At 37.3% G+C, this 26,665-nt stretch overlaps 5 protein-coding genes across 15 annotated transcripts in view; 3 read left to right on the plus strand and 2 right to left on the minus strand.

Annotated features, from left to right (window-relative positions):
• LOC6649894 (heterogeneous nuclear ribonucleoprotein R) overlaps positions 1-7,340 on the minus strand; it is a 50,663-nt gene extending 43,323 nt beyond the window's left edge. For 2 of the 4 annotated variants that reach the window (XM_015177039.3, XM_047009244.1), the window contains exon 1: positions 7,261-7,339. In XM_015177039.3, the coding sequence (XP_015032525.1) occupies positions 7,261-7,273 (13 nt within the window). In that variant the 5' untranslated portion in view covers positions 7,274-7,339. Of the gene's footprint in view, positions 1-7,260 lie in introns of all 4 variants that reach the window. The other 2 variants (XM_023179684.2, XM_047009246.1) reach the window with 2 other exon arrangements.
• LOC6649896 lies at positions 1,826-7,222 on the plus strand. The gene is made up of 7 exons (XM_002072129.4): positions 1,826-2,910; positions 2,972-3,267; positions 3,331-3,511; positions 3,575-3,692; positions 4,286-4,815; positions 5,111-5,228; positions 5,289-7,222. The coding sequence occupies exons 1-7, from the start codon at positions 1,997-1,999 to the stop codon at positions 5,553-5,555; spliced, it is 2,424 nt and encodes an 807-aa protein (XP_002072165.1). The 5' UTR covers positions 1,826-1,996; the 3' UTR covers positions 5,556-7,222.
• Positions 7,341-8,428: 1,088 nt separating the features above from the next.
• LOC6649523 (putative thiamine transporter SLC35F3) lies at positions 8,429-26,665 on the minus strand. Of its 8 annotated transcripts, XM_023179829.2 has the most exons (11): positions 25,698-26,665; positions 17,963-18,488; positions 17,489-17,897; positions 17,232-17,410; positions 17,046-17,174; positions 16,789-16,978; positions 16,592-16,681; positions 15,440-15,569; positions 14,890-14,959; positions 13,138-13,167; positions 8,429-9,766 (listed from the first exon to the last, which is right to left on the minus strand). In XM_023179829.2, exons 2-11 carry the CDS (start codon positions 18,449-18,451, stop codon positions 9,233-9,235), a joined length of 2,250 nt encoding a protein of 749 aa, XP_023035597.1. In that variant the 5' UTR covers positions 18,452-18,488; positions 25,698-26,665; the 3' UTR covers positions 8,429-9,232. The 8 variants fall into 8 exon arrangements, with proteins under 8 accessions (XP_023035597.1, XP_023035592.2, XP_046865205.1 ...); XM_023179824.2 differs by lacking the exon at positions 13,138-13,167 and having other exon boundaries at positions 25,712-26,665; XM_047009249.1 differs by lacking the exon at positions 13,138-13,167.
• LOC6649524 (serine protease 27) lies at positions 20,778-21,843 on the plus strand. The gene is made up of 3 exons (XM_002072132.4): positions 20,778-20,862; positions 20,929-21,045; positions 21,109-21,843. The coding sequence occupies exons 1-3, from the start codon at positions 20,826-20,828 to the stop codon at positions 21,792-21,794; spliced, it is 840 nt and encodes a 279-aa protein (XP_002072168.2). The 5' UTR covers positions 20,778-20,825; the 3' UTR covers positions 21,795-21,843.
• On the plus strand, positions 22,066-23,020 carry LOC6649525 (CLIP domain-containing serine protease B9). Its single transcript, XM_002072133.4, has 2 exons — positions 22,066-22,238; positions 22,292-23,020. Exons 1-2 carry the CDS (start codon positions 22,073-22,075, stop codon positions 22,984-22,986), a joined length of 861 nt encoding a protein of 286 aa, XP_002072169.1. The 5' UTR covers positions 22,066-22,072; the 3' UTR covers positions 22,987-23,020.

The raw sequence follows: 26,665 nt of genomic DNA on the forward strand, positions 1-26,665 counted from the left end.
AATCATGGACATTCTTAAGGCATGCTTAAATATTGTATTATAAAAGTATTTAGTCATTATCTTTCAGCAGGCTAAATTGTCTGAAGAGTTTTCAAAACTTTTTTGACTCTATTTTGTGTGTTTTTCCCATTATTTCGAGCTGTTTCAATCTAAACTTGTTCAACTTTTTAATGCCTTTGGCACATTTTCAAATACAATCCCTTATCTGCCAGACAGACTTGCCAAAATGGGAATTTCCTACAAAATCCCAATAATCCCAAAACAGTTCCACAAAAAAACAAAACAAAAATATAAGATTAAACAAAATGAAACTCCGTTTGGCAATTGCCATGACAATCTAGGACACAGATACAGGCAACTGCAACACGAATCAATTACAGAAGTATCCAGACTAACAACAAATACAAAAAGTAAAGTAAATAAGAGTAAACTATGAAACACACATACAACAACAAAATATATGTATGTGTTTGCCATTTTGCCAGGGTTTTTGTTTGGTTGTGGGTTTCGAGTTTTGGGATTCCCACGTGCAAAATAAAACAATGCAAGAGGCGCGTAGATTTATCTGCATTACGCTCGCAGCAGGGAACTGCCTCCCATGCCATTTCCCCCTCCCCTCCCCACCCGACAGGATGGCACCCACACTTGCACGGAAATGTCAGTCGACAAACTGGAAATTATGTTTGTGCCAAATTTTAGTTGCACCTCTTCTCTCTGGAGCCTCCATCTCTGTCTCTCTCATTCTCTGCATCCGCAAACAGTAAAAAACGAAGAGAAACATAAACGACAGGTGTAATAAATAACCCAAGCAAAATGGTCAGGACATTCGATGTAATGAAAAGTAGTGCACAGAGAGCCAAGTAAAGGCAGACACAAAAACAGAGTCGAAGGGTCAGTCTTCTCGTCCACTAATTTGTGTCATTTAATGCAGGTGGCGACAGAGGAAGAGGAGGAGGAGCAGCAGCAGCAGAAGTTGCCACAGCCGCAGCAGATTGACACTGGGTGATAGCGCCAGGAAATGGTTTCTGCGGTTCCCTGCTCTGCAGCCACAGAGTTTTCCAAAAAAGACCAAAATAAAGAAAGCAAAAACATATCTGTGCTGACCCGGTTCTGGTTTTAATGGCCCATGTGCTGACTGTGCTGGTGGTGGTGATGAAAAGGGTCCGGACGATTCCGCAAATGGACACTTCAATAATGTAGAAGGGTCAACCAGATACCAATTCAGGCGGTGTCTCTTCATTACATATACATAGATTGAGTTCCAGGCCCAACTTTGCCACCCACATCGAAATTTTTGGCACTCATCCAATTGTATGTTGCAGTCATACCTGGCGCCTCTTGTTGCCAAATTTATTAACGGATTTACAGAATGTATCGTTGAAATATGGCCATAATTAGATCTATTTTTTTTCTTTTCGACAACAATATTTATGTTTATTGTTTTGTCTTTAATAATCACCAATCAGTATCAGTAGCATATTGAAATTTATAATTATTTGTTTTTCTCTACCAGAAACTGAAGAAATCATTTTCTTGCATTTTATCAAGCGTTTAAATTAAGAAGAGCATTTTATATTTTTCAAGTTGCACTTGTATTTCTGAGATTTATTGCAAAATATATAATTAATAATAATTTATTATCTTCCTTTAAAAATGTAGATGTGGTTGTATTTCAAATAATTTCGCGCGCTTCGATAAATTATCGATAAATTTCACCCACCCACACAGACAGTTTGCAACACTGTTTCAAGTCGCGCTTAAACACACAGAAATACCAGAATGTCACATACCAAAAATACTAGAAAGACCAAAAATACCAGAAAGAGGGCGTAGTTCCATTCCAACAAGTGCAACCACAAGCAAGCCCGAATTAATTTGTATTACTAATGTTGTCGTGTATAGTTTAAATTATATTTAAAAATATTGTTATTAGTTACACGTTTAAAGTGAAGTTTCATTGATTAAGGAGTTGTAGTGAACGACGGGAAGGGACAAAATGTTTCCTTCGACTATTTTAGGGCGCAGCTATCTGCTTTTCATGCTGGTGCTGACTGTGGGTGTGTTAGCTCAGCATGAGTGGCAGGCTCGGGATGCCTTCGATGAGATCAAAATAAAATTTGATAAAGTCAATGCCGACAACTGTCCCATTCAGCATCATTCGGATCTGTTTATGCCCGAGGATGTGGTGTCCCACAAACCGGATATCAAGGAGGTGAACGTGAATCCTGTATTTCCCAATCGAACGGCTCTGCTGCATCTGCAGAACATGGCCCTGAGTAGAAGTTTCTTTTGGAGTTATATTCTACAGTCTCGTTTCATCCGACCGGCCATTAATGATACCTACGATCCGGGCATGATGTATTATTTCCTGTCCACCGTGGCCGATGTCTCCTCCAATCCGTATATCAACGCCTCGGCAGTCTACTTTTCACCCAACAGTTCGTACTCCTCCTCATATCGCGGCTTCTTCAATAAGACATTTCCACGCTTTGGTCCCCGCACCTTCCGCCTTGACGATTTCAATGACCCGATTCATCTGCAAAAGATTTCCACATGGAACACCTTTGATGTTCAGGATTTGGGTGCCCATCATCCGGACTCCATTTCAAAGGATTACTCGCACGATCTTTACAAGATAAACGAATGGTATCGGGCGTGGCTACCAGACAACGTTGCCGGTCGTCATGACACAAAGATCACCTACCAAGTGGAAATACGATATGCGAATAATACAAATGAAACGTATACATTCCATGGACCGCCTGGCTCTGAAGAGAATCCAGGACCCATTAAATTCACAAGGCCATACTTTGATTGTGGACGCTCGAACAAATGGTTGGTGGCAGCTGTGGTACCCATAGCAGATATCTATCCCCGCCACACCCAGTTTCGGCACATTGAATACCCCAAGTAATTATCGCGAATTTATATATTTAGCCAAACAAATATGTTATCCCTAATATTTTTATAGATATACTGCAGTTTCGGTTCTGGAAATGGACTTTGAGCGTATAGACATTAATCAGTGTCCGATTGGCGAAGGAAACAAGGGACCCAATCATTTTGCGGACACGGCGCGATGTAAAAAAGAGACCACCGAGTGCGAACCCTTACATGGCTGGGGCTTTAGGCGGGGAGGCTATCAATGTCGCTGCAAGCCAGGTTTTCGACTGCCGAACACTGTGAGGCGACCCTATTTAGGTGAAATTGTGGAACGTGCCTCGGCCGAGCAGTATTACAACGATTACGATTGTCTCAAGATTGGATGTGGGTTGATTTAATCAATGCTAGTTACTTGGACTAATAACAATAAGCCTTATCTCTTTGCAGGGATACAAAAGTTGCCTATTCAATGGGAGCAAGCTCCCTACTATGTGCGGCAGAAGTATTTGGATTTGCATCCCGAATATCGTAATTATACAACTGGTGCCAGATCTTTGCATACACCAAACTTGAATATTGATCAGGCTTTGAAATTTATCCATGGGGTCAATTATCGCACATGCAAAAAGTATGTAAACTCTGCGATTCTATTGGACTTTTTATTAATTTAATCGTGATGATTTCATTGCAGCTTCCATCCACAGGATTTGGTGTTGCGTGGTGATGTCAGTTTTGGAGCTCGGGAGCAATTCGAAAATGAAGCCAAAATGGCTGTGCGTTTGGCCAACTTTATTAGTGCCTTCTTGCAGGTACGTAAAGGCATCATCATCAGATGGTCAAATTTGTTCCCAGCATTTAACATCATGATCATTAAGATGAGGCAAGGCAAGGCGAGGCATCGCCTTCACGCTAAATGAAGAGCATTAATTGATAACCCGACACCTATTAAGAGGAGCCTTCGACGAAGACGACAACGACAACGAGAACGATGCCTCTTGAAATCTTCTCAAGTGTAAATTATAATTTTCCACGCGTAATTCAACTTTCTCGAATTTCCTGCAATGCCAGTTTCAGTTTCAGTCTCAGTAGTTTCAGTTTGCAGCCGCATGGCGTGAATTAAATATTCAGTGTCAAACCATTACCAAAATGCTAAATTCATTAGTTTGAGAGACACGAAAAACGAGTTCGCCACAAGGCGAACAAGAGAGCAGAGAGAGAGAGAGAGAGAGCGATGAGAGTAGGAAGCAGAGTCTCCCCCATTCCTTTTTAATTCTTCTCCATTCTCTCCCCTCTCTCTCGTTGGCTCTTTTTATATTTACACAAGTCGTTAGCTGTTTTCAAAGCTCCCCACACACACAACATTAAACACATTATGAACCCCTTCTTCTTTCTTCTCTGCCAGGTATCCGATCCCAATGAAGTCTATTCGGGCAAACGTGTGGCGGACAAACCACTGACCGAGGATCAAATGATTGGCGAAACTTTGGCCATTGTCCTAGGTGACAGCAAAGTCTGGTCGGCCACAACACTCTGGGAGCGGAATAAGTTCACAAATCGCACCTATTTTGCACCCTATGCCTACAAGACAGAGCTCAACACGCGCAAGTTCAAGGTGGAGGATCTGGCTCGTCTCAACAAAACGCACGAATTGTACACGGAGAAGAAATACTTCAAGTTCCTCAAGCAACGTTGGAATACGAATTTCGACGATCTCGAGACATTCTATATGAAGATGAAGATACGACACAATGAGACAGGTGAATACCAGCAGAAGTACGAGCATTATCCCAACTCCTACAGAGCGGCGAACATAAAGCACGGATACTGGATGCAGCCGCACTTTGATTGCGATGGTTATGTCAAGAAGTGGCTTGTGACCTATGCGGTGCCCTTCTTCGGTTGGGACAGTCTGAAAGTCAAACTGGAATTCAAGTGAGTATACAACAGAACAGAAAAGGGGGAAATGGGCATGAGATGATATCATGAAGGGTTGCTGCTTGTGTACGGTAATACTTGTTGGGCCGGTCTGTCGCGGGCCGTGACCACTTTTTTCGGGCACAGTCCCAGGCCCATTCAGACTTTGTTGATTGTTTAATTTTTAAGTGTTGACATGACTTTTAGTGACTTTTTTTTTGTGTTTGGGGTCCTCTTGTCATGCAATTGTCATGCAAATGTGAGCAATTAAACTGACTAATTTGTTTGACTCCGTCTCTCTTTCTCTGCGCAGGGGTGTGGTTGCCGTGTCCATGGACATGCTTCAGTTGGATATCAATCAGTGCCCGGATAGATATTATGAGCCGAATGCCTACAAAAATACACATAAATGTGACGATTTGACATCTTATGTGAGTAGCAATTATCTCTAAGTAATTCTAGTTCTTTATATTAATATTTTTATCTTTCAGTGCGTGCCAATTATGGGTCGGGGCTATGAGACCGGTGGCTACAAGTGTGAATGTCTACAGGGCTTTGAGTATCCTTTCGAGGATCTAATCACCTACTACGATGGCCAATTAGTTGAGGCCGAATATCAGAATATTGTAGCCGATAAGGAGACTCGCTATGATATGTTCAAGTGTAGATTAGCAGGAGCATCGGGTTTGCAATCGGCGTTGGGTCTAATCATTTCATTGATTGGCCTAGTATTCACTATGCTTTATAGGTTTAGATAAAAAGTAGGAAAAGATGAAATAGTCGCACGCCAAAACAAAAAAAAACGAAAACACTTCCGCCCAAACGAAAATCTCATGAAATATCCCTACTATATTTCACTTCACTCTCTCTCTCTATCTGTCTCTTCTCTCTGGCGACAAAAAAGTAAAAAAAAAAAAAAAGACAGCTACAAAGACACAAACAAAATTGACACCCAAAAAACAAAAAACCCAATGCCAATGCCATCTATAGCAGCAGCGCAACCCAGTTCTCTGCGCCTCTTTGAGCATTGTCATCATTTATCTGCAAGGCGATTAAGTTGTAGACATAATCTATTACAATGAATCTGGTTATTTGTCATTTCTATCAAAAGCGGCAGCAACGACAGCAGCAGCAACAGAAGCAGGAGCAACAGAAAAGCGCAAACAGCCGCGCCTACTGCGCTCAGATTACGGAAGCATCGACGATGCTGACGAGTCCCTCACTAATGTCCGTGAAGTCCTTGCACAGCTGTGTGTGCGTGCCCAGCCACATCAACGGGAGAGAAAGAGAGAGCCCAAGGATCGCAAGCAAACCTGTTACTATCAAAACCCAGTTAGCCATCGTCCATCGGTATGTGCGCTTGTGTGTGTGTGCGGTACCTACACCCATCGAGAAGATCGGTCCAGGCTGAGGGTTGTTTGTGCCGCACGCACACCTTTCTCTCCCTTCTCCTGTCTTTTTTTTTCTTCTATGCTTTGCTTCTTTCAATGAACGACGCCTGCCGTGGCGTTTGTGCCGTGTTTTTCTTATATTAAATCGTCGGCACTGCGTCCGATGGTCATCATCCGTGGTCCGTTGGCTACTTTTTTGCCTGAATTAAATATATGCCCGTCGTTTGTTTTTTTCTTTTGCATTTTTTTTGCTCCTTTGATTATCATATGCGCTTGAATTTTTATTATCTGTACCCTGAGAACTTTTTCTATGCGCCGCAGGAACCAGTTTATCAGCCACTTGGTCTCCTGCCAGGGTAAACGAAAAAAAAAAAGAAATCAGCCAGCTTTTTTTTTATATTAAATCTATAGGGCCTTATAGGTAGCTGATGATGATGCTGCTGCTGTTGCTGTTGCTGCTGCTGCCGCTGCTACTGCTGGACTTGGACACAAAAAATATTTTCACACATTTTTCATAGTCATATCAGGGCAGTGGGCAGTGACGGCCGTTGCGTTTTGGGCAACTCCTCCATTTCTAATTTGAAAGCATCTTCGCTGCGGGTAGCCATTCAATTGCCGGCTGTCTCTGTCCGCTTTTAGTTGGGTTTTCTTGTTTGTTTATTACTTTTTCGAGAGTGTCTTTAGGCCTTTATATATTTCGCAATACTTAGTACAAAAAAAAAAAGAAAAGGAAATAGAAGGAACCCCAAACAAAAGTGTGTTAACCAAATATGTGCCTTAAAAACAATCAATTTTAACAAATCCTTTTACAAAATGATCGAATATCTATATACACACACATATATTTGTAATCATAATAATGACTATATCGTATGTCCGTCCATTTACGTAGAGTCTCAATATATTCTATTAATGTATATTAATGTTAAGTGCCGGAATTTTCATTCGTTTTTATATATAGAGTTTAAGATCAAAAATCCCTCAATAATCTAACGATTGAACTCAAATAAATCTTTTTTATATACACACAACAATATCTATATACTTTTTTATGCTATATAAAAGAACTTACCAAACTTATTCATCCTGGATCCGTTGGTCCCCAACGCCAGTCAAATGGTTTATATATATTTAATTGTCAATTTTAAGTTAGGCTTTAAAATTTATACGTTCACGAACAAAATGCACAAATCAAATAAAATCGTTCAAGGTTTTTGGGATTTTAAAATTAAATAGGTGCGCAAAAACAAAAAAGTAAAATTAAAAATAAAGTTCACAATTACAAAAGACGAAACGAAATGGAAAAACAAATTAATTAATGATCGTGGAACACCAAAAATAAGATGAATTGACGCCGCCCGTTCTTGCTTTCTTTAATCTTTCTCTTTTAGATTGTTATAGGTTTTTAAATATTTTGTTAAACGGTTTTTTTTTACGAGCGTCGCAAGTTCTATTCGATCTGATTGTCGAATATATTCGCGACTTGTCCAATTACGAATCTTTTTGGGTTACGTAATCGAACCAGAATCGTTCGTTAGATATTGGTTATTCACGAAATATTCAAGAATTAATTCCAATTATTGGACTTTGATTTATTTCTTATCCTTTTAGAATTTTAACAAAATTTTTGAAAGTTGAGGGTTTTTGGGAGCGAATATTTTTGTACTAACAACAGATTTGTCAATTGATTTTTACCCTCAACTTTTGACAGTTGACAGTGAAAGCAAAGGACTCCTGATGCAATGGACGATAAAAAACATTAATAACATTTGATTTTTTGGTTTATTTCCATTTCATTTGGCTATATTTATAATTTTTCATCAGTGTTGGTTTTTGTTTTCTTATATTTGTGTGATCCTAAATACACTCTTTAAATTGTTACCATTTGCCTAGGTTTAGGTTAAGGTAGAGGGCATGTATGTATATGGGTGTGTGTGTGTAGGTGTGTAAGTGTGTGTGTGTAGTTGGTTATCAAACATTTTTGTAAAAACTATCACAAATCAATTATTGGATGTGGCTACATAACTTAATACATAAGATGCCCCTAATTGCCCAGTTTCTTTCTTAAGGACATAATATTGTTTTGTTTTTCTTTTGGTTTGTTTAATACAGCGGCTTTTAGTCTCTCTCTAGCCACAAAATGGAATTTCATTTTTATAACAATAAAAACAGTGGTCTAAAATTACAAAAAACGACACACAAACAGTTGTTAAAAATATACAAATACTTTTGATACGGTTTTTGCTTTTGTTTCTTAAAGGTTTTCAGTTCAACACACCAGAAAACTAAATCATATATGTTTTAGGGTTAATAACAGATCAATCAATTGAGAGAACAACAATAACATTGAATACTTATTAACTCCATTTCGATTGTATCTTCTTCTTAATTTGTCTAAGATGAGCTTATACTATAAATTTGAATCTGAGAATCGGTGAGAACTATTTAATATATGTATATATATATATATATCTCATTGCCGTTGTAGGTGAAGTGCCTTCTTTGTTTTTGTTTGTTGAGTGAGTGAGGGTTTTCCATAGTTTAATAATTAGTTTGGTTTTTAAAATATATTATGAAATGGTTTTGTATATAATTGCTAAAAACAATTGGCTTCGTTTTCTTATAGAATTATGCATTTTATTGCATTCTTTTAAATATATAGTTTAGTTAACTTTTGGGGCACTTTAATTTTCGTTTATTATTGGGAATTTTTCTCACATGATGTTTATGGGTTTCATTTGCATAGCATTACGGTCTGTCCGTGTGTGTGTGTGTGTGTGGGTGTGTGTCTTATATTTGAGCAAATTTATAACTGCATATGTGTGTGTGTGTGTGTGGTGGAGTGACTAAACTTTTACATCAACAACATTCATATTAATATGTATATATTTTAGTTTTCTCGATAAATTCTAAGAGTGCAAATCCTAATAAATTCTCATTAACTCATTTTCTTTTGTATTCATGATTGTTTTACTTTTCGTTTTACTGTTTTTTAGTTGCAATGGTGAGATATGGAGATGGGAAATCCTTCGTCCTCCCTCCTTTTAATCGGTTGGAGCATAATAGACAACTGTCGACTTGCGACGGAAGCCCAAATTGAAGAATGATGTCTCCGATTTCTTACGCTCATGGTCATGATCGTGTTCGTTGCCAAAATACGAGAACAAACGACCAGTTCCTGTGGCTGCCGCCGCTGCTGCTGCTGCTGCTGCTCCAGCTCGTCCACCATGGACACTGTGACTACTACTCTGGCGATGGATCATTGTTAGCGAGGTGTGCGAGTGTTGCCGCTGCAGGTGATGCTGTTGCTGCTGGGAATACGAATGGGTTAGATGATGTCGTTGATGATGAGGATGGTGATGTTGTTGTTGTTGCTGTTGATGTTGTAAAAGTTGCTGATGATGCTGTGCGTTAGAGCCGCCATGACCATGCAGAAACCCAGTTGCAGTTGGCGATAGATCAGTCATCTCACACGGCCAGAGGGTGAACGAAGATGGGACCTTATGTATCCCGTCCGATAATCGATAATGGTGGGATGCTGACCTGTTGAAGTACCGCTCCGAGGGCCGCGACCCCATCTAAATAGGTGTAGTGTGTGTAAAATAGTTTAAATGTTAGTTAATTAATTTATACATTTCCTATGAAAAGCTTTTGTAGTCATTTATTGTCTAGGCTTTATTTCTGTGTCTTTGAGAATCTAATGCAGTTTTTATATACACATCAATAGATTGCCATTAGCTAATGGCAGTTCTAGTCGGACGATATGGGTCTTATATATATATAGAAAATCTCTTCATTATCTTCCTTGTGGATCTGCCACTAACTGCTGGTCACTAATACTATGTAATATATATGTATATTGCAGCCTTCAGTTCATTTAGATCTAAGCACTAAAATATTTTGGTTGACTCTAGAAATTTGTACGGATTTTTTACTGATGTTAATTTCGGTTGTTTTGTTTTTTTTCTTTACTCTTTATATACAAAAGTTATGTCTATGTGTGTGTGTGTAAGTGTCAACGTGTGTATGTGTGTGTGTTGGTTTAGGTGGAGGGGTGAATAGGTAAATAGTTTTAAGCAGAATAGTTCAAAAGCTTAACTTATAGGAAGGGGAGGCAAGGTGCCAAAATACAACATTTAATACAATTTATTATTAATTTACATAGCATACAAATTGAAATTTATATAATCAGTGCGAATAATTAAGCTTTGTGATTGTTTTTTTTTTGATAAGAACTAACTGCCAAAAAGCCTCTAATCTAATGATAATAACTAAATGAAAATTAGAAAGAAAATTATGTTTGTTTATTAAGAGCGCTCACCGTTTTATCGTTCGTTTCGTTCGTTCGTGTTTCATTTTAACTACGTATGTTTCATTTATATATCGGGTTTTTTGGTTTCAAAAATGCATTTTTCAACGTTTACACGACATTTATATAGGAAAATAAAACACACACATTTAGTTTTGGGTTTTAAGTTGGCAATTGGGCGATTTAAACACAAAAATTTCGCCCACGCTTCCTGCTAGTTAATCAATCAATCAATTAATTGCTTGGCTCATATATATAGTAAGTACATATATAATTAGTTCTTAGAGTTTTTTTTTTGTTTAATACAATTTGCCATGCTGACCTCTCAGATGAGGCCTCTCAAACAACATATGAGTTTGTATTGACAGCATAATATTTTCGTTTATGTTTGTAATGGGAGGCATAAATATGCTGCGATCTGTGAAAACGAAACAAAAATTCCAAAAAATAGAGAAAAAAGAATATAGAGTGACAGATAGATAGAATACGATAGATAAGGAAGATGATAAGGAGAGCAGAGACTTATGTACATATATTACGATGAGCCCTCTTCCAATCTCGACTAAGTATCTAAGATATCTTCTATATACATAATTAATTTTAATTTTAAATTTAAAATAATTAAAGGGGTTGGGTTGAAAAGTGGTTTCGTACTTACCCCTAAGACTTGGGCTCTGGCTCGGTTTCGATTACATTTCGTTTTCGGTCTTTGTTTTTTCTTTTCTTTAGTTTTTTAATGGTGCAATTTGAGTTTTTGATGTCTTGGAAAATCATTTACAAAATATACAAATATATATATATTTGTTTGTTTGTTTGTTTGTTTGTTTGTTTCATGTCTTGTTTTCTGTACAATTTCTGTGATTTTGTCCAACTTTTAGCTTATGTGGTGAGTTCGCGTGATGTGCCGTTGAGCATATCGTGTGGAGGGTCCAGTGACTATAGCATCTCGTTTACAAAGCGCTGGCCTACCGCTACATGGTTCAGTTTTTTTTTTTGGTGTTTGTGTATATATGAGATATATCAAATTGTTCAATTTTTCAGCAGCGTGTACATACGGTTTATCAAATGAGAATTTCGTGATTGTGTTTTGTGTTAGAGAGAGAGAGAGAGAGAGAGAAAGAAAGGAGAAAGTCGTTTATAGAGAACGAGAGAGAGAGAGAGGGAGAGAGAGAGAGAAAGAGAGACAGGTGTTTGAGGTGAAGAAGAGAAAACAAGAAGAAAAAGAAGCAATAGTACAGATTAGCGGTGTTTTACTATATACAATTTTAGAGATTGTTTTTACTACTATTGAGCTGCTATATCTAAGATTTGTCGCCTCCAAAAATGAATATATAAATACATAGAAAAGAAAAAAGTGTATTTGAGTTATCATGGAAAGGGGCTATACCAAATATAAAGCCTAAAAGTTTGAAATAAAAGTCGCGAGGGGCAAAATGGCCGAAGTTTGCATACACTTGCAAGTTTTTCGTGTTGATTGAATGATATTTGTAAAGAAATAAATCTAAATTTTCTGTGAATTTGTCGTATTTTGGAAATTTGAAGAAAATTCTATCCCCAACATCAAGAATTTACCTCTTAAGACGGTCAAGTTTTAATATCCCTTTATGATCCTTTCTTTTAAACAGTTTCAACTCCTTTTAGAGTCATTACTATATAATCTTTTTCGAGTCTTCTTTTAATAAAATACGTAAATAGATTTGTTTTTTAATCAATAAGAGGGTGCAAGGTCAACAATGTTCGAAATTCTGGATGTATATATTTCAAAATATTGATTTTAAGATTGAATTCAATTGGATAGATGATATTCTGAGTTGACGTTGAGCAAAACAAACTTTGAACTTTTTATTAGGAAGGATTATCTGACATCTGGAGGTTGTTTTTTAAAAAGTAATTATGTAAGTAATTATAAAAATGTTTAAACAGACTTGAAATTGAAATTTTTCCAGGATATTTCAAGGATTTACTGGTATAGCCCCCTAAACGAAACAAAAGTTATATAAAATATGATCAATTTAGCCTTATTTCGTTGATATTCAACGAAATACTGTGATTTGTGAGGTGATTATTGAGTTGAAAGTGCCTGGCAGCAATAAAAATTACCCTCAAATGGACTTACCTTAGCTTATTAATTGAAATAAATGCTTAGAAAATTAAATATACTACGATTCGACCTAGAACTTCTACAGAGTTTTTATTTGATATTTTGTTTGAAAATCAATTAAACTATCAGAAATCTAGATAAATAATATAGAAATTAACGAAATTATAACTGAGACGCAAGCCGAAAAGTGAGAATAAAAATTGAAGTTCATGGCAAAATCCTCAAATAATTATTAATACCCTTTTAGTTAATAACAAAAACTATAGCAAAGAGGCAAAGTCGAAATTATTAATTGATAAAAACATACTTTGCTTACATCTTTAAAAAATGTATAATATTTTAAGAGTAGTTTTATAATTGAAATTTGAATCTCGGTAGAATAGGTTTTTTCTGTTTGAGTATTGTATATATATATTGTTTAAATATATATATATATATATCCTATAGAAGTATAAGACATTCTTGGGTAATTGGTTTTGGTTTTTCTTAAATTAAAAATATAAAAGACATTTCGTTTCTGTAAACCTCACGAAACTCACCTCGCATTGTGACCCAGCATTATGATGCTTCTGCAAAATATAATTAAGAAATGTCGAGATACGAGTTTTATATAATATATATAGTTGAAAGATAAGATTGAGAAAGGTATAGATTGAGAGAGAAATAGAGAGAGAGAGAGAATAGATATAGAATATGGGGATAGTTGATTTAGAGACAGAACACACAACACGCAGAAAAAGATAAAAACTCAAAAATCGAGAGAAAACTGAAGAGAAAATTTGAAATTTATATCAGAAACTTAAAATTTAATTTAGTATGGCCAAATATTGAAGAAAAAGAAAAGTTATTGAGACAAAAAAGTAACAATTAATGCATTTAAATATATATATATAAATTTTTATTATTTTTTAGAATTTTTAGGCATTTTGTTTTTAGGCTGAAAATTAAACTGAAAATGTCATTTATTTGGTGTGGGTCAGGGTAGGTCGTAACCTCTTTTGATTGATCATGCTGCAACGATCTGTTTCTATATCTATATCATGACTTGCTGCTAAAACCCCTTGCCAAGTGCACACACACACACACACATACGCACACACGTAAAGAAATGAAATATGTATGGGTAAATTAAAAATTGAATTGAAATTTATTTACAACTTGGTCGGCCAAAGAACTCAAACTCAATTACAAGTGGCCATTATATGGTATGATAAGGTTAGAAGAGGAAAGACAGAGAGGGAGAGAAAGAGAGATAGGGAGAGATTGCACAACAAACAGCCATTAAAATGAAAAATCAAGGAACACACACACACACACACAGAACAAACAAGGTGTGTGTGTGTGTGTGTGTGTGGTGGGTGGATGTGGTCATCATTCGATCGATTAGGAGTTTAACATGTTTAGGCCACGTTAAGCAACATCAGCTCTACATACTTAAGTGGGGTGTGTGAGTAAGTCTGTGTGTGTGGGTGTGTGTGTGTGTGTGGGTGTAGATGTCTGTGTGTGTCATGGGTGAGAACTACATTGATCGAACCTCAGCATCAGCAACATTTGCAATCAACATCCATGTACAAAGTTATCAAGTATTTTACATAAACGATATGATGTTTTTTTTGGCTCCAGTGGATAGAAATGAAGTTGCTGATCTGCCGAAACACAAACGAAATCATAACGAACGAACCAAAATCAACAGCAATTAACGTTAAGAACATCAACAACAACAATGAGAAGGTCTCAGAAGGGGGTTTAAAACTTTGAACCAACAACAACTGCACGAAATAGCCTAAAGTTAGTGTCGTGATTAAAAAAATACAATATATATATTTGATATATAGAGATATGTACTTGTATTAGATTCATATATATGTATAGGTGTAACAAGGCATATTGTACATATATATATGTAGGTATATCGGGTATGGTATATAGTTGGGTGTATATATATATATGGATAAGTATACATTGGATTTACAATTTATTTGTATATATCGTTTCAAAAAGGGTGAGCGCAAAAGTTTTTGGAAGCCAAAGTGTAGGTATATTTATCACATATGTAAATGTCTGTGTAGGAATATATATATCATATATGTATATATATAGAGAAATTGTGGTTGGGTGTTCAGTAAAAAATCTGGCTGCTTTCATTATCATCATTTGAGAGATACTTTTTTTTACATGGCCTAAAATTCTAGACTTTATTTGCACTATAACTAAATTTTAATATGTGTTTTCCAACTTATACGAGTAAATTTATGTTGATTGTTGTTTGTTTGTTTGTGTGTTTGGCCTACCGAATGAGCATAGCGAATTTCGGCTAATTCACAACAACATTGGTAACGGAGTATGGCACGAACGCTCTTTCTGCAAGATGTTTGGTTGGATATAAAGTCAAATATATATGGATATAGAATAGATAGATTCATGATTAACAACAACAAAAGATTTATGCAAATTGTGTGTAATTGTGTTATATTCCTTTTAGTCAAATGATTTTTATTATATTAAATTCAATTTAATATTATATATATGTTGGTACTTTCTTTTAGCAATAAACATAAACAAAATTTATGAACTTTAACCATAAAAAAAAAAAGTCCAAAACGAAAAGTAAGAAAAAACACAAGACCAAAACGGAAAATGTAGTAAAATTATTTGAAAAAACACGCAAGAGTTTTCTTTTTCTTTTTTGTTTTCTTTTTTTTGTACTCACACAATATGAAAATTAGCATATTTAATTGTATAACATTTTAGCAATATGAATAACAAAAATTTCGAAAACTAAAATACACAAAAAAAAAAAGAAAAGGAAAAGAAAAATCAAGTAAGAAAATGTGTACTTACCGCAACAATCGTGTTATATAGTCGGGCCAATTCTCGGGGAACATAACGAGGAAAAACCCAATGCCAATTAGAATAACCCCAGCCAGTTTCATGCCAGCAAAATTTGCGCTGTACAATATGACATCGAGTGCTGGATATGGTAAATTAGTATAAGTGTTTAATATTCATAGTAAAGTTAGTCGGCATGTAAATAAGTAGAGGTTGATTAACTTAATCAACAAACCAAGCTTGATCTTCTAATCATTGCATCAATTCCTATAATTTTAGAACTTGATTTTCTCGTTAATCTTCCTCTCTCTTCATAGAATTACTATTCAATACTAAGTTAGAAATGTTTTCAAATGCTGGCATAGATAAATTACTTAAAGAAGATTCCGAATGAGAACTTTTGGAATCGCAAACAAATTCATTTAAATGGAACTCAATTATCGTTTTCTGCTAAGAAAAATTCTTGTAAATTATAAGTAAAAGCAAATTTAATTACTAATGGCTAATATTGTTCTTAACTTTTTAAAAAATATTCCAAAAATATTAAGAAACTGTTATCTCTCAAAAATTAAATCACATTGCGATTAAATTATTATGTTTCTAACGTCTAAAAAGGCAAATGCTATCAAAATGGAAAAATTTGTTTGGTAATCAAAAGAGCTAAAAGAAATCTCTTGAAATCTGAATTTACGTTTAAAAACAATTTGAAAACTTCCAAAATTAGGATTTTAAGAAAAGAGTTTAAATGTGGAATTTAGTAATTCGAAAACTTCAAAAATTAAGACTTTCAGGAAAGAGTTTTAATGTGGAATTTAATAATTCCAGAAATCAATTTAGGCTAGGCAAAGTTCGTATTAACTGAGTAATGAGTCTAAGAGTTTTAATGCAATTATTTTCAATAAAGTTATAAAAACTATTTCATTTTCTTCCTTTTAACAGAATTTTATATATATTATATTTTTTTTGAGCCATTTTGAGGAGCATTTTGATTGTGGTAAAAGGAAAAAACTTGTTGGTAGCAACGATTTGGGTTTCCTGAAAGTTTTATTTGACGATTTAAAATAATATATAGTCACGGAATGCCTAAGGCTAATAGAAAATGTTGTTGCCTTTTTATGTTGTTGTTGTTTCTGTTGTTGTTGTTGTTGTTGTTGGTATACTTACCACCTGAAACGGGAACGGCTGTAATCAAACCCAATGTCACAAACATGTTGTATGTTACGGCGGCGCTGAACTGCATTAGGACGTGGAAAACTGCAATCAAAATTAATTACAACGATAAAAGTTTATAACAAAACAACAACAACGAAGTAAGTGAGGGTCTGAAGGGGCAGTGGGCAGTGTGTATTTGGAGTAGTTACCTAAAAGCAATAGACTGGCGGCAAAAAGCAGGTTCCAGGGAATGCTCTCCGATGTCAGGCTTTCCGTGCCAGTCAAGTAAAGCGCCAACACAACGGGCCACAGGAGCAGGGCATTGAGGAAACCCAATGCTGTGAATGTGAATGCGATTTGGCCCACAGGCGGATCGCCCATTACTTTGCGGAACATAACCTAGAAAGCCCAAAAGAGCAAATGGCAAAACATGAAAGCAGAGCAAAAGGACACGCAGGTCACATACCCTGAATACAGCATAACCGGCAGCGGACAATGTGGCCAGCACAACGCCGCCAAGTGTACGGCTCTCTGTGATGCCATCCATATAGGCCAGCAGTGCAATGCCCGTGTCGCAGAGGATAACAGCCACAATCTGAAAATGGAAGCCATGTAATGCGATTTGATTAGATTTTCGGAGGACCTCACTTACCCGTACGCCCACAAATTGTTCGTGCAGTATAACCCAGGACAACAAGTAGACACAGGCAACATTTGTGGCAAACAGGGCCAGGGCATCGGTGGCAAAGAGGACATGCAGGGACAGAGTGTACAGATATGTGGTTACCAGCCACAGTATGCAGAATGAGAGGCAGCGATTCAGAAAGCGTCCTTTAAATCAACCAGAGACCAGAGCGGAAATGGAAAGTCAATTGGTATTCAAAGGGGCAGGAGAGTTGCCGAACTCACCTACGGTGAAACCTCGCTCGCGAAAACCACGCAGCACATCGCCCAATATTTCACTCAACTTATCATATTTGCGGGCCGAGATCAATCCCAGCACATAGATGGGGAAAAAGAGTAACGAGAAATTGGTAAAAAACCAGGCAGCAAAGAACGGAGCACTAAAGTAGACGGGCTGGCGTGGTGGGATTTTGAACATCTCGGTGGCGTCCTCGACATGATGCAGGGATGAATCGCTGATGGCCAGTATATCCTCCAGCTCGGTGCTCAGCTCCGCCCGACTCGACGAGGTGTCCTGATCATCGTTCAGCACATCATCGTAGGGAGCTCGATACTTGTACATATACTTGATGGTATGAGTGGCTCCTACCCATGACCCGGTCACCAGAATGGTCACGCACACACCATAGTACATCTGCAGATCAAGAGAGGCGATTCAAGTCACTGCTGGGAGCACCTCGAAAACTCTGATACACTTACCTTCCGAGCCAGCTCGGAGCAACAGGATTCCTTGCAGGCCTGCAGCTTACGAAAACGTAATTCTGGCTCTTCTCCATGGCCATTTGCCTGCTGCTGTTGCTGTTGCTGCTGTTGATCGTGTCCAGCGCTGTGTGCCGTATCACTGGAGTCGCCTCCAAAGTGATGTTGTGCGTTGTGAGTCCCTGTCGGAGTATCCGCTTGAATGATAATCACCTCATTGGGATCCTGTTGGCTCGATGATATTGAATCTTGGTGGGTTATTTGTGGATTGCTTGAGTTGAGGACATTGCTGAACCCACAGCTGCCAGCTGGGCCACCAACTGGTCCGCCACCTCCACCGACAGTGCTGCTGCTGGCTGCAGCTCCACTTGTGTTGTTGTTGCTATTGTACGACGGTCCATTCGTTGAGGAATCGCCGGTGACAACCACAGATGGGGTGCGCACACGTTTCGGATTAAAGATGGCCGGAATTTCGCCGTCTCGCGTCATCCTCCTATTCACATAGACATTTCATAGTGATTGCTGCCTGCAAAGAGTGTAAAAAGGTGCACCATATTGACTTTTCAGACTTCACTTCAGGCACTCTACACCCATATTTTCCCTTCTATATAACCCTAAAGCTCAATTGGAGTGCGATTAGCCAAGAAACAAGCCGTTGTTCACGTGCTGGCAGCGATTAGAGATGAAAGAACACGCAAGGTGGAGGTCGAATACCAATTTTTTTAAGGCAAAAGGCGCTCCCCAATACCCCACGCAATTTGCATGAGCTCCCACACACACAGCACACCCTTTTTTTTTGGCTCCAGGCTAAACTCAAGGCAAGTCAAACATTTTTCATGGCTAAATGACCAGCTGGCTTGGTTTGTTTTTGTAAAGTCCAGTCCATTGATTGGATGCCCAACATATGTGTTGAATGGAGGGTCCAAGGAGAAGAGGAGGCACTCATAACAATGCAAATTATGAACGCCTCAGCTAGCTGGGTCAAGTTGAACATTGTCAGAGAGAGAGAAAGAGAGAGTTAGTGGACAATAAACATGGCAACCTAAGCAGATCCGGTTGGGCAATTTGTAAGCCTTTTTACTGCATAGCTAAATTAACCCTGTAAACCTCACCCACTACCACCCACCCCCACCCTATTCCACCCACTCTTGTCCACTTGTCGTCCTTCTATGTCCTTCACCTTCAATACTTCAGGCATCCCACTGGGCACAGTTGGCTGTGTTTGCTTTCAATAATGCCATTCTAATTGAAACATTAATTATTCAGATCGAGGGTCTAGGCAATGCCAAGACGTAAAAGAGAACCAAACTGCTGATTTGAACAAGTTAATAGCTATATAATGATTGTCCTTTTAACCTATACAGTTAAATATAATTGCCTGGAATTTTGCACAAATAGGAATTGATTGGCAGAAATATTCAAATAATTATAAGATAGATAGTTTTCTTTTATTGATTATTTAATTGATGCATTTTCAAGTCAATATAAATGACAACTAACTAATATACATAGACACACACACACACACATACATACATATACAAAGATAGATATGGATTGTTATGCCGCAATGTCTAAATTATGCAAAAGTTGAGAAAATTTCCCACTTTACACTGGGCATAATAAAATAGTTCTATGGAAACTAGCAAGATTTATCTAATCGAATATATTTAAACAGGAAAACTTGTGGAGTGAGCAAAGATTAGCAAAGGATTTAACCAATGATCAACCATAATTAAATGATCAACATAAATTAAATTAATCAACATAAATTAAATCATAATAATTAAATGTTAGTTAAAGTCGTTTAACAAGAAATGGTTTCAAATGTATGTAATTTTGAAGAGAAGGTACAACAATCTTACTAGTGATTTATTGGCTATTCTTGGAGGGTTAGAAATATGGGAAATTACCCCGCAAAAACTGAGATTTAATCTCTGAAACTGGTAAGTTTTTCCTTCGAAATGCTCGTTTTTCCCATCACTTTAATGAGCAATGGGAATCGAATAAGGAATAATGAGATCCTGATCGAATTCAAACTTTAAAACATTATAAAATGGATAAATGTATTGATGGATAAAACTTTTTGTAATTTCAAGTTGTGGTTCAATACTAAAGAACACAAAATAGAAAGTAATTCTCTCTAATATATCAAATTGAAGTTAATTATTATCTAATTATAGTGAATTGAAGTTAATTGAAGCATCTAAAAAGCTTTACCAAAATTCATCAAGTCATTTGAATGAAATTCGTTATTTTCCTTTTCATGTTTTGGATGATAATGAATCTTAAGTTATGATTCAAATATGTTATGTTCGGGAATGACAGAGAAAATTATAACAAAATTAAGAAGTTTCTTCTTTAAAATAACAAAATAGGCGAAAAACCATTCGCAATTCACTTACTTAGATAATGATAAATCTTTAAACAAATTTGATTGAGATATTTCTTTTTTAGTGCTCAAAAATGTTTAATTGAATGCTATTTGAATTCATATTTATTTTTATTTTATTATTTTTTAATGTTCTCATTAAAATTTACTTTAATTTAAAAAATAAATCCTATTTAAATTTCAATATGTAGATTTAATTTAAAAATTATAATATTTCGCATACATTTTAATTTATTACAAAAACAAAAACGAGGGCAGCCTTAAATTAGCTTCCATTATAGTAATTGCATTGAGTTATCGAATGAAATATGATTGTTGAGGTGACATGTTTATAGAGTGTCTGCAAGTCGGCCTTTTGGTTTGGTTTTCCCATTGGCGGTTCTCGTTAAAGGCACAGCATTTGAAATCGAGCCCAGTTTGCTTTGAACACTGAGCCAGACGAGAATTGAAGCGGATAATCGCGCAATAGAAATGTTTGTGAAACTTGTTCTTCTCATATTTGTGATCGGTAAGTGAATGATTATTATTTTAATGAGAATCCAATACGTGTACTCAGATATGATGCCTGGTTTAGGAACTGTTAGGGCCGTGACGGAGTGCGGGGTTCTGGACGAAAGTCGGCTGCATGACAATGATCAAACAACATATCCCAATGAGTATCCATGGGTGGGATTACTAATGAATCAAGATGGTAGGTGAAACCACATTTAAGTTAAGAGAAAGAGACCGAAGGATTGATTTCTGTCCATTGCAGGTGGTAGACTCACTCATACTCGCTGCAATGTTATCATTATCCATGAGTTGCATGTCCTGACCACAGCTTCATGTGTACGTAAATTTCAAAAGCAACCACGTAATGCCGCCGTTTTGCTTGGCATATACAATGAGACCCATACACCGGATAACGAGTTTGTGTGCAATGCAAAGGGATTCTGTGTACCCGGACCGTTGCTATTCCAATTGGCCGATATTAAAATCAATCCCCTGGCCGACAAGGATACAGGAGACAATGATCTGGCCATTTTGAAACTAACAGAACCCATCAACTATACGCCGTATATTCTGCCCATTTGCTTGGAAGGGGCGACCGAGCCCGATTCTCTGACTAGTCGGAATCTACCATTTTCCGGATTCACACATTCCAACTATCTCAGAGGCAAGGGCAAGGCATTCATTGTGTCGCGGCAGCATTGCAATTTGTTGACATCATCAAAGACACCGTGGCCGCAAAATCAATTCTGCGGTTTCCCACCAAAGACGACCAGATTCTACGAGGCAACCGCCTTGATGGGCGTCAATGTGGTAAAAGATGTACCCGAAAATTTCTATCTAGTTGCAATTTTGGCCAAAATGTATAAGTCGGGCGTTGTTAATACAATGATCTATCAAGATCTGCGACCATGGCGCGATTGGATTAAAGAAAATATTAAATCATCTTAAAATCAAGATTGTTTTATGCATTTTTCTACAAATAAATAAATACACACGACTTTCCTTGAAGTTATTTATTGGAAAATTAACCGGTATCAATTATCATAACTTGCAGTTCCGCCTTTAAGACCGGTTCTCATATTTATAGTAAGTAGTAATCGCAGTAGTAGGAATAAATTTCAGTCCGATTGCATTGCCAAAGCTAATCAGTGTTTACTATATACATATATATAAAAGTCGTTTGAGTCAGATTCTCAAGTTCAGTTGTTCATGAATCGGCTCTCAGAATGCATCGAATTTACGGAATAATTCCATTGCTCTTGATCATATCGCAATTGACGAATGCCAAAGAACCGGAATGTGGACAATTTAAAGAAGAGCAAGTTCTAAAGCAGGATGACTATGCCATTCCCACAGAGCATCAGTGGTTGGCCCGCATCACATATGTGAATGGTAAGTACATACAACACACGCATATAAATTGGATACTAACTTTTGCCACAAAGGTTCAAAGGTAGAGAATACTGGCTGCTTGGGTGCATTAATCTCTAAGAGGAATGTGCTAGCACCTGCCCATTGCTTTGTCCGGCACAACGGACAGGCGGAGGCGTATGGTGTGCAGTTGGGTGTGTGGAATAAGAGTCGAAATGCCTACGAGGTTAGCTGCGAATCGGATGGTTATTGTGTACTGCCGCCACAGGAAATTAAATTGGCCGAAATAGCCATTCATCCGGAATACGATGCGTTGACATTGAAAAACAGTCTGGCGGTCCTTACGCTGCTGAGGGATGCCAAGTTTACACCAAATGTGATGCCCATTTGCATGCCACCGCCAGATCTGGCCGAGAAGTCGCTGGTTAGTCAGATATTTATGTTGGCCGGCTTGCGAACCAATAAGGAGCTAAAGCACAAGACTTGGGTGAATACCATAAGTCGTTCCCTGTGCCAAAACAGCGCCAAATCTCTGGTGACCAGCAAAAATACGGTTTGCGGCTATCAGGAACAAAGCGAAACCTATTATCCCGGAGCTGCTCTCGTCGGCATCCAGGTGAGGAACGATGTGCCACAGAATTACTATTTGGTTGGCCTTCTACACGATTGGACCAGAGTCGATAACCGTGTCTTGTCCAGCTTCCTGAATATACAACCCTATATGAATTTCATTAGACTTAATTCCGATTCCTTAATTGTACGCTCTTAAAGACCAACATATTAAAGATGGGACCTGCAACTAACAACAGGTCGCCTAGACCGAGTCGTGACTCGTCGTCTTGGCGTGTTAATTATTCAGTTTGAGCTTTCGCGGCCTGTGCTCATGCAACATGCAAATTGCTCATATATTTATGGCATTTTAATGAGCAGTCAACCTCGCCAAAGCCGCCGCCATTGGTTTCGCTAATGTGAGAAAAATGTAAATTTCAGCACAAAACTTTTGTTTCACCAACGAAGAAGAACCGAAAGGAACAAAACAACAAGCAAAAAAAACTATGACAATGTTAAATCTGACAGACGACAAAGCCGCCAAGGCGACAGCCAAAATGTTGTCTTTTGCCATGCAAAAGGGAAACGGAAGTCCACAAAGCTGAAGGCTAATTAAATGATAGAGAGAGAGAGAGCGAGAGAGAAAAACGAACAGAGTCAGGGAAAGAGTAAAAAGCTATTGGAATTATGCCAAGTCAGGACTGTTTTAGGATTCATATAACAATTTTTGAGTAGACCGCCAAATACTCTAGTCAAGTGGATGAAATAAGGAATATTTCTAATCATTGTCAAATCTAGGGTAGTAGGAAATGGGGCAGATTTCTCTCTACATACAGTTGGTTATTAATTTTGATACTCTTAGAAGCTAAAATATGATTATGAAACACATTCAAACATAAAAGGGCATTCATATGAGGGTAAACAGTAGTTAATAACATTCCTGTTCAAAATCATGAGCACACTAGATCCAGCCACTTTCGACTATCTAAAGATAGATCTCGAGCACATTTCTCTACGTCTAGGTAAAAGTCATTGAAGTCGTTTAATTTTATGTTTGTATACACATACATATGTGTATGAACATAAGGACCTTTACACTACTAAAGCTTTGTGCTAGCATTGCTAACCATGTAATTTGTAAGGGGGGAGAAAACAATCAACGTTTTCTTTTTATGCTCTGTGCTTAAAATGTTCACCTATTCAAATGTTTTCAAGCTGCTAGTTGGCATCTTTTATATGCATTTTTGTGTCGAGAAACGTAATTGATTTGGTAAATTGGGATAACAAAAAAAGTTTAGTATCTAGAAGTACTATAATTTACATAATGATTATAGCATCTTTTATGAATTCCTTTTTTAACTCCTTAGATAAAGTAATAATATCTTATGAAAATAACGTTTTTTCCGGTCATTTTATGTAATTAAGTTGATATTTCTGCTGCAGGGTATATCTTGCGAATGTCTTCTAAGACTTGAAGAACTTAATTTTATACAACGAAATAAGAATGAAAACAAAAGTGGCGGATTGCCTTGGTTAAAGATAAAGAGAACCATTAGGAACCACTTTATCTATGTACTTTCCCCCTTTTTATACATTTCAATGTTGCTCTCTCTGTAAAATCAACGAATGGACCAACACTTTCAACGTTTTGCTAGACCATTGCATTCTTTTAGGCGCTAAATTGCTGTATAAAAAGCCAAAGATGCCAGCACGTTCTTGTTTGTTTGTCAAGCATAAAAAATCACAATAAAAATTCAATTGCCAAACAACAACAAAAAGGAACGTGAATAGGCACAGGGCGAAGGAAGAAAGTTTATTGTTGTTGTTGTTCTTGACGATTGAAAACAAAACAAACAGCTGAAGTCGAGAGAAATAGAGAAAACCAAAGAGAGAAAGAGAGCACACACATTTACGGCGAGAGAGAAAACATTGGGCTCTCTTGTTTTGCGTGGGTGCCAAAAAAAAAACACAAGTAAATGAGCTTACAACGGTCGAGGGCAACACGCGGCGTATACGCAATGTGACAGTTTTAGTGGTTATGGTCAAGCACAAGCACTTGAGCGAGGGCACATGGGCAAACAGCAAAGCCAAAACCAACAAAAAAATAGAACAAGAAGGAAACACAGTCAGACACCTGAAACTACATACAATAAAAACAACAAGAACTATGTACGAAAATGACGTGTGGTAGATGGTGTTGAAGGCGAAGCGTTCGCTTTTTTTGGGCGACCACAAAGCGCGCACTTGAAAATGGCAACGAAACGCCCGCCAAGATGTTTCAATTCTTGTTTTTGTGGGTGGGTGGTGTGTGTGTGTGTAATGTTTATGACTGTGCTTGTGCTAGGGTTAGTTAGTTGGCAGACCTTGAGGGAGGGCACCTACCTCCTATTTGTACCTTGACAATAGGCCGTGTCAAAAATAAAAATCTAGCCCAACCCCGTGAACAACAGTTGTGCCACATATCCGTTAATACATATAGACACACACACACACAGACACACATACTGTATATATCCAACCGAAGGGGGGGAAAAATGAAATTTTCTTGGACTTGCTTGGAATTTGTGATAATTGCTCGGTGAGGCGTTTAATGTTTTTATATAATTTACTTAAGTACTTAATGGCATTATTACACCGCAGAATTTTACGCAATTCTCTTGGATTTTTGGTTGGTTGTTTTTTTTTTGGGTTTTCTCCTTTAGTTTACTCTTTCACTTATATAAATTTTCAATTGCGGTGGTTCAGCTCTTTACTTAATTCAATTAAATGTATTACAACAATTTTTTGTTTGAAGAAAGTTCACAGAAAATTTGAACATTGAACGGATACACAAAAGCACACAGATACACACACACACAGACACACCGAGCATACTAGGACATGTGCGTGTATGTGTGTGTGTGTATGAATTTACGTGAAGAGAAGGCTCACTTATACCAACGCACGCGACGAATCCGTTTGCTTAGCCCAAAAAACGCAACTGCCACTTAAATGCTGCCTTTTCACTACTTTTTTCTAGACTTGTGTGAAAGGAAAGAAAAACTTGTTATAGTGTGCTGGTTGCTTCTGCTGCTGCTGCTGGCGTTTTTCCAGCTTTTCTTATTGTTCGACGCGCGTAAAGGCCCGTGGAAAATGTTGCATACTTTCTGGCCAGGATACTCAAACTTAACTGAAAACCAACACAGAGTTTCCTGAGCTCAGGCACAGCCAGAAGAAGACACAGTCAAAGCTTTCGTTTTTGCCATGTGTGAAAGCTTTCTCTCAGAAATTCTCTCTCTGTCTCTCTGGGCCAGTAAAGAAAAACACTTGTTAGGAATTTTCTTTACGCTGTTGTTTGTGTATGCGTCGGTGTGTGTGTGCGTGTGTGTGCGTGTGTGTTTCTGTGTTTGTTGTTTTGTTTTTTCTACCCCATTGACATTACTGCCTGATGTTGTTTCACGTCTGTGGTCTGAGGCAGACACGTTGTCTGTGTCCGTGCTCAGGCGGTTCGAAGGACTCAATAAATTATTGGGTAACGGCAACCACAATATTTAAGATTTTCAATGATAAGGAAAATTCAAACTTGAATGCATTTTTGTTGCCTAAAAACTTGACATGAGTATTGAAACTATTATAAACAAACAAGTCTGTTGGAGGAATTTTGAAATTAACATAAACTGATAAGTCAATGGTCTTTTAAATGATATTTTCTCTAAATCATCTGAACTTAGATCAATCAATCGTAAAATGTACAAACATGAGAACCGAACTCATTATCAGTTTATCGTTATGGAAATCAAATCAAATCATTTTGTGCCACTTCTTGTTATAAACAAGTTTTGCCAGTATCGAAAACCAATTGGCCATAAACTGCTGTCGCCAAATAGCACACCTTGAATGGCATATAAATTGTGTAATCA

This window comes from Drosophila willistoni, chromosome 3R (assembly GCF_018902025.1).
Source record: "Drosophila willistoni isolate 14030-0811.24 chromosome 3R, UCI_dwil_1.1, whole genome shotgun sequence".
Lineage (NCBI taxonomy): Eukaryota > Metazoa > Arthropoda > Insecta > Diptera > Drosophilidae > Drosophila > Drosophila willistoni.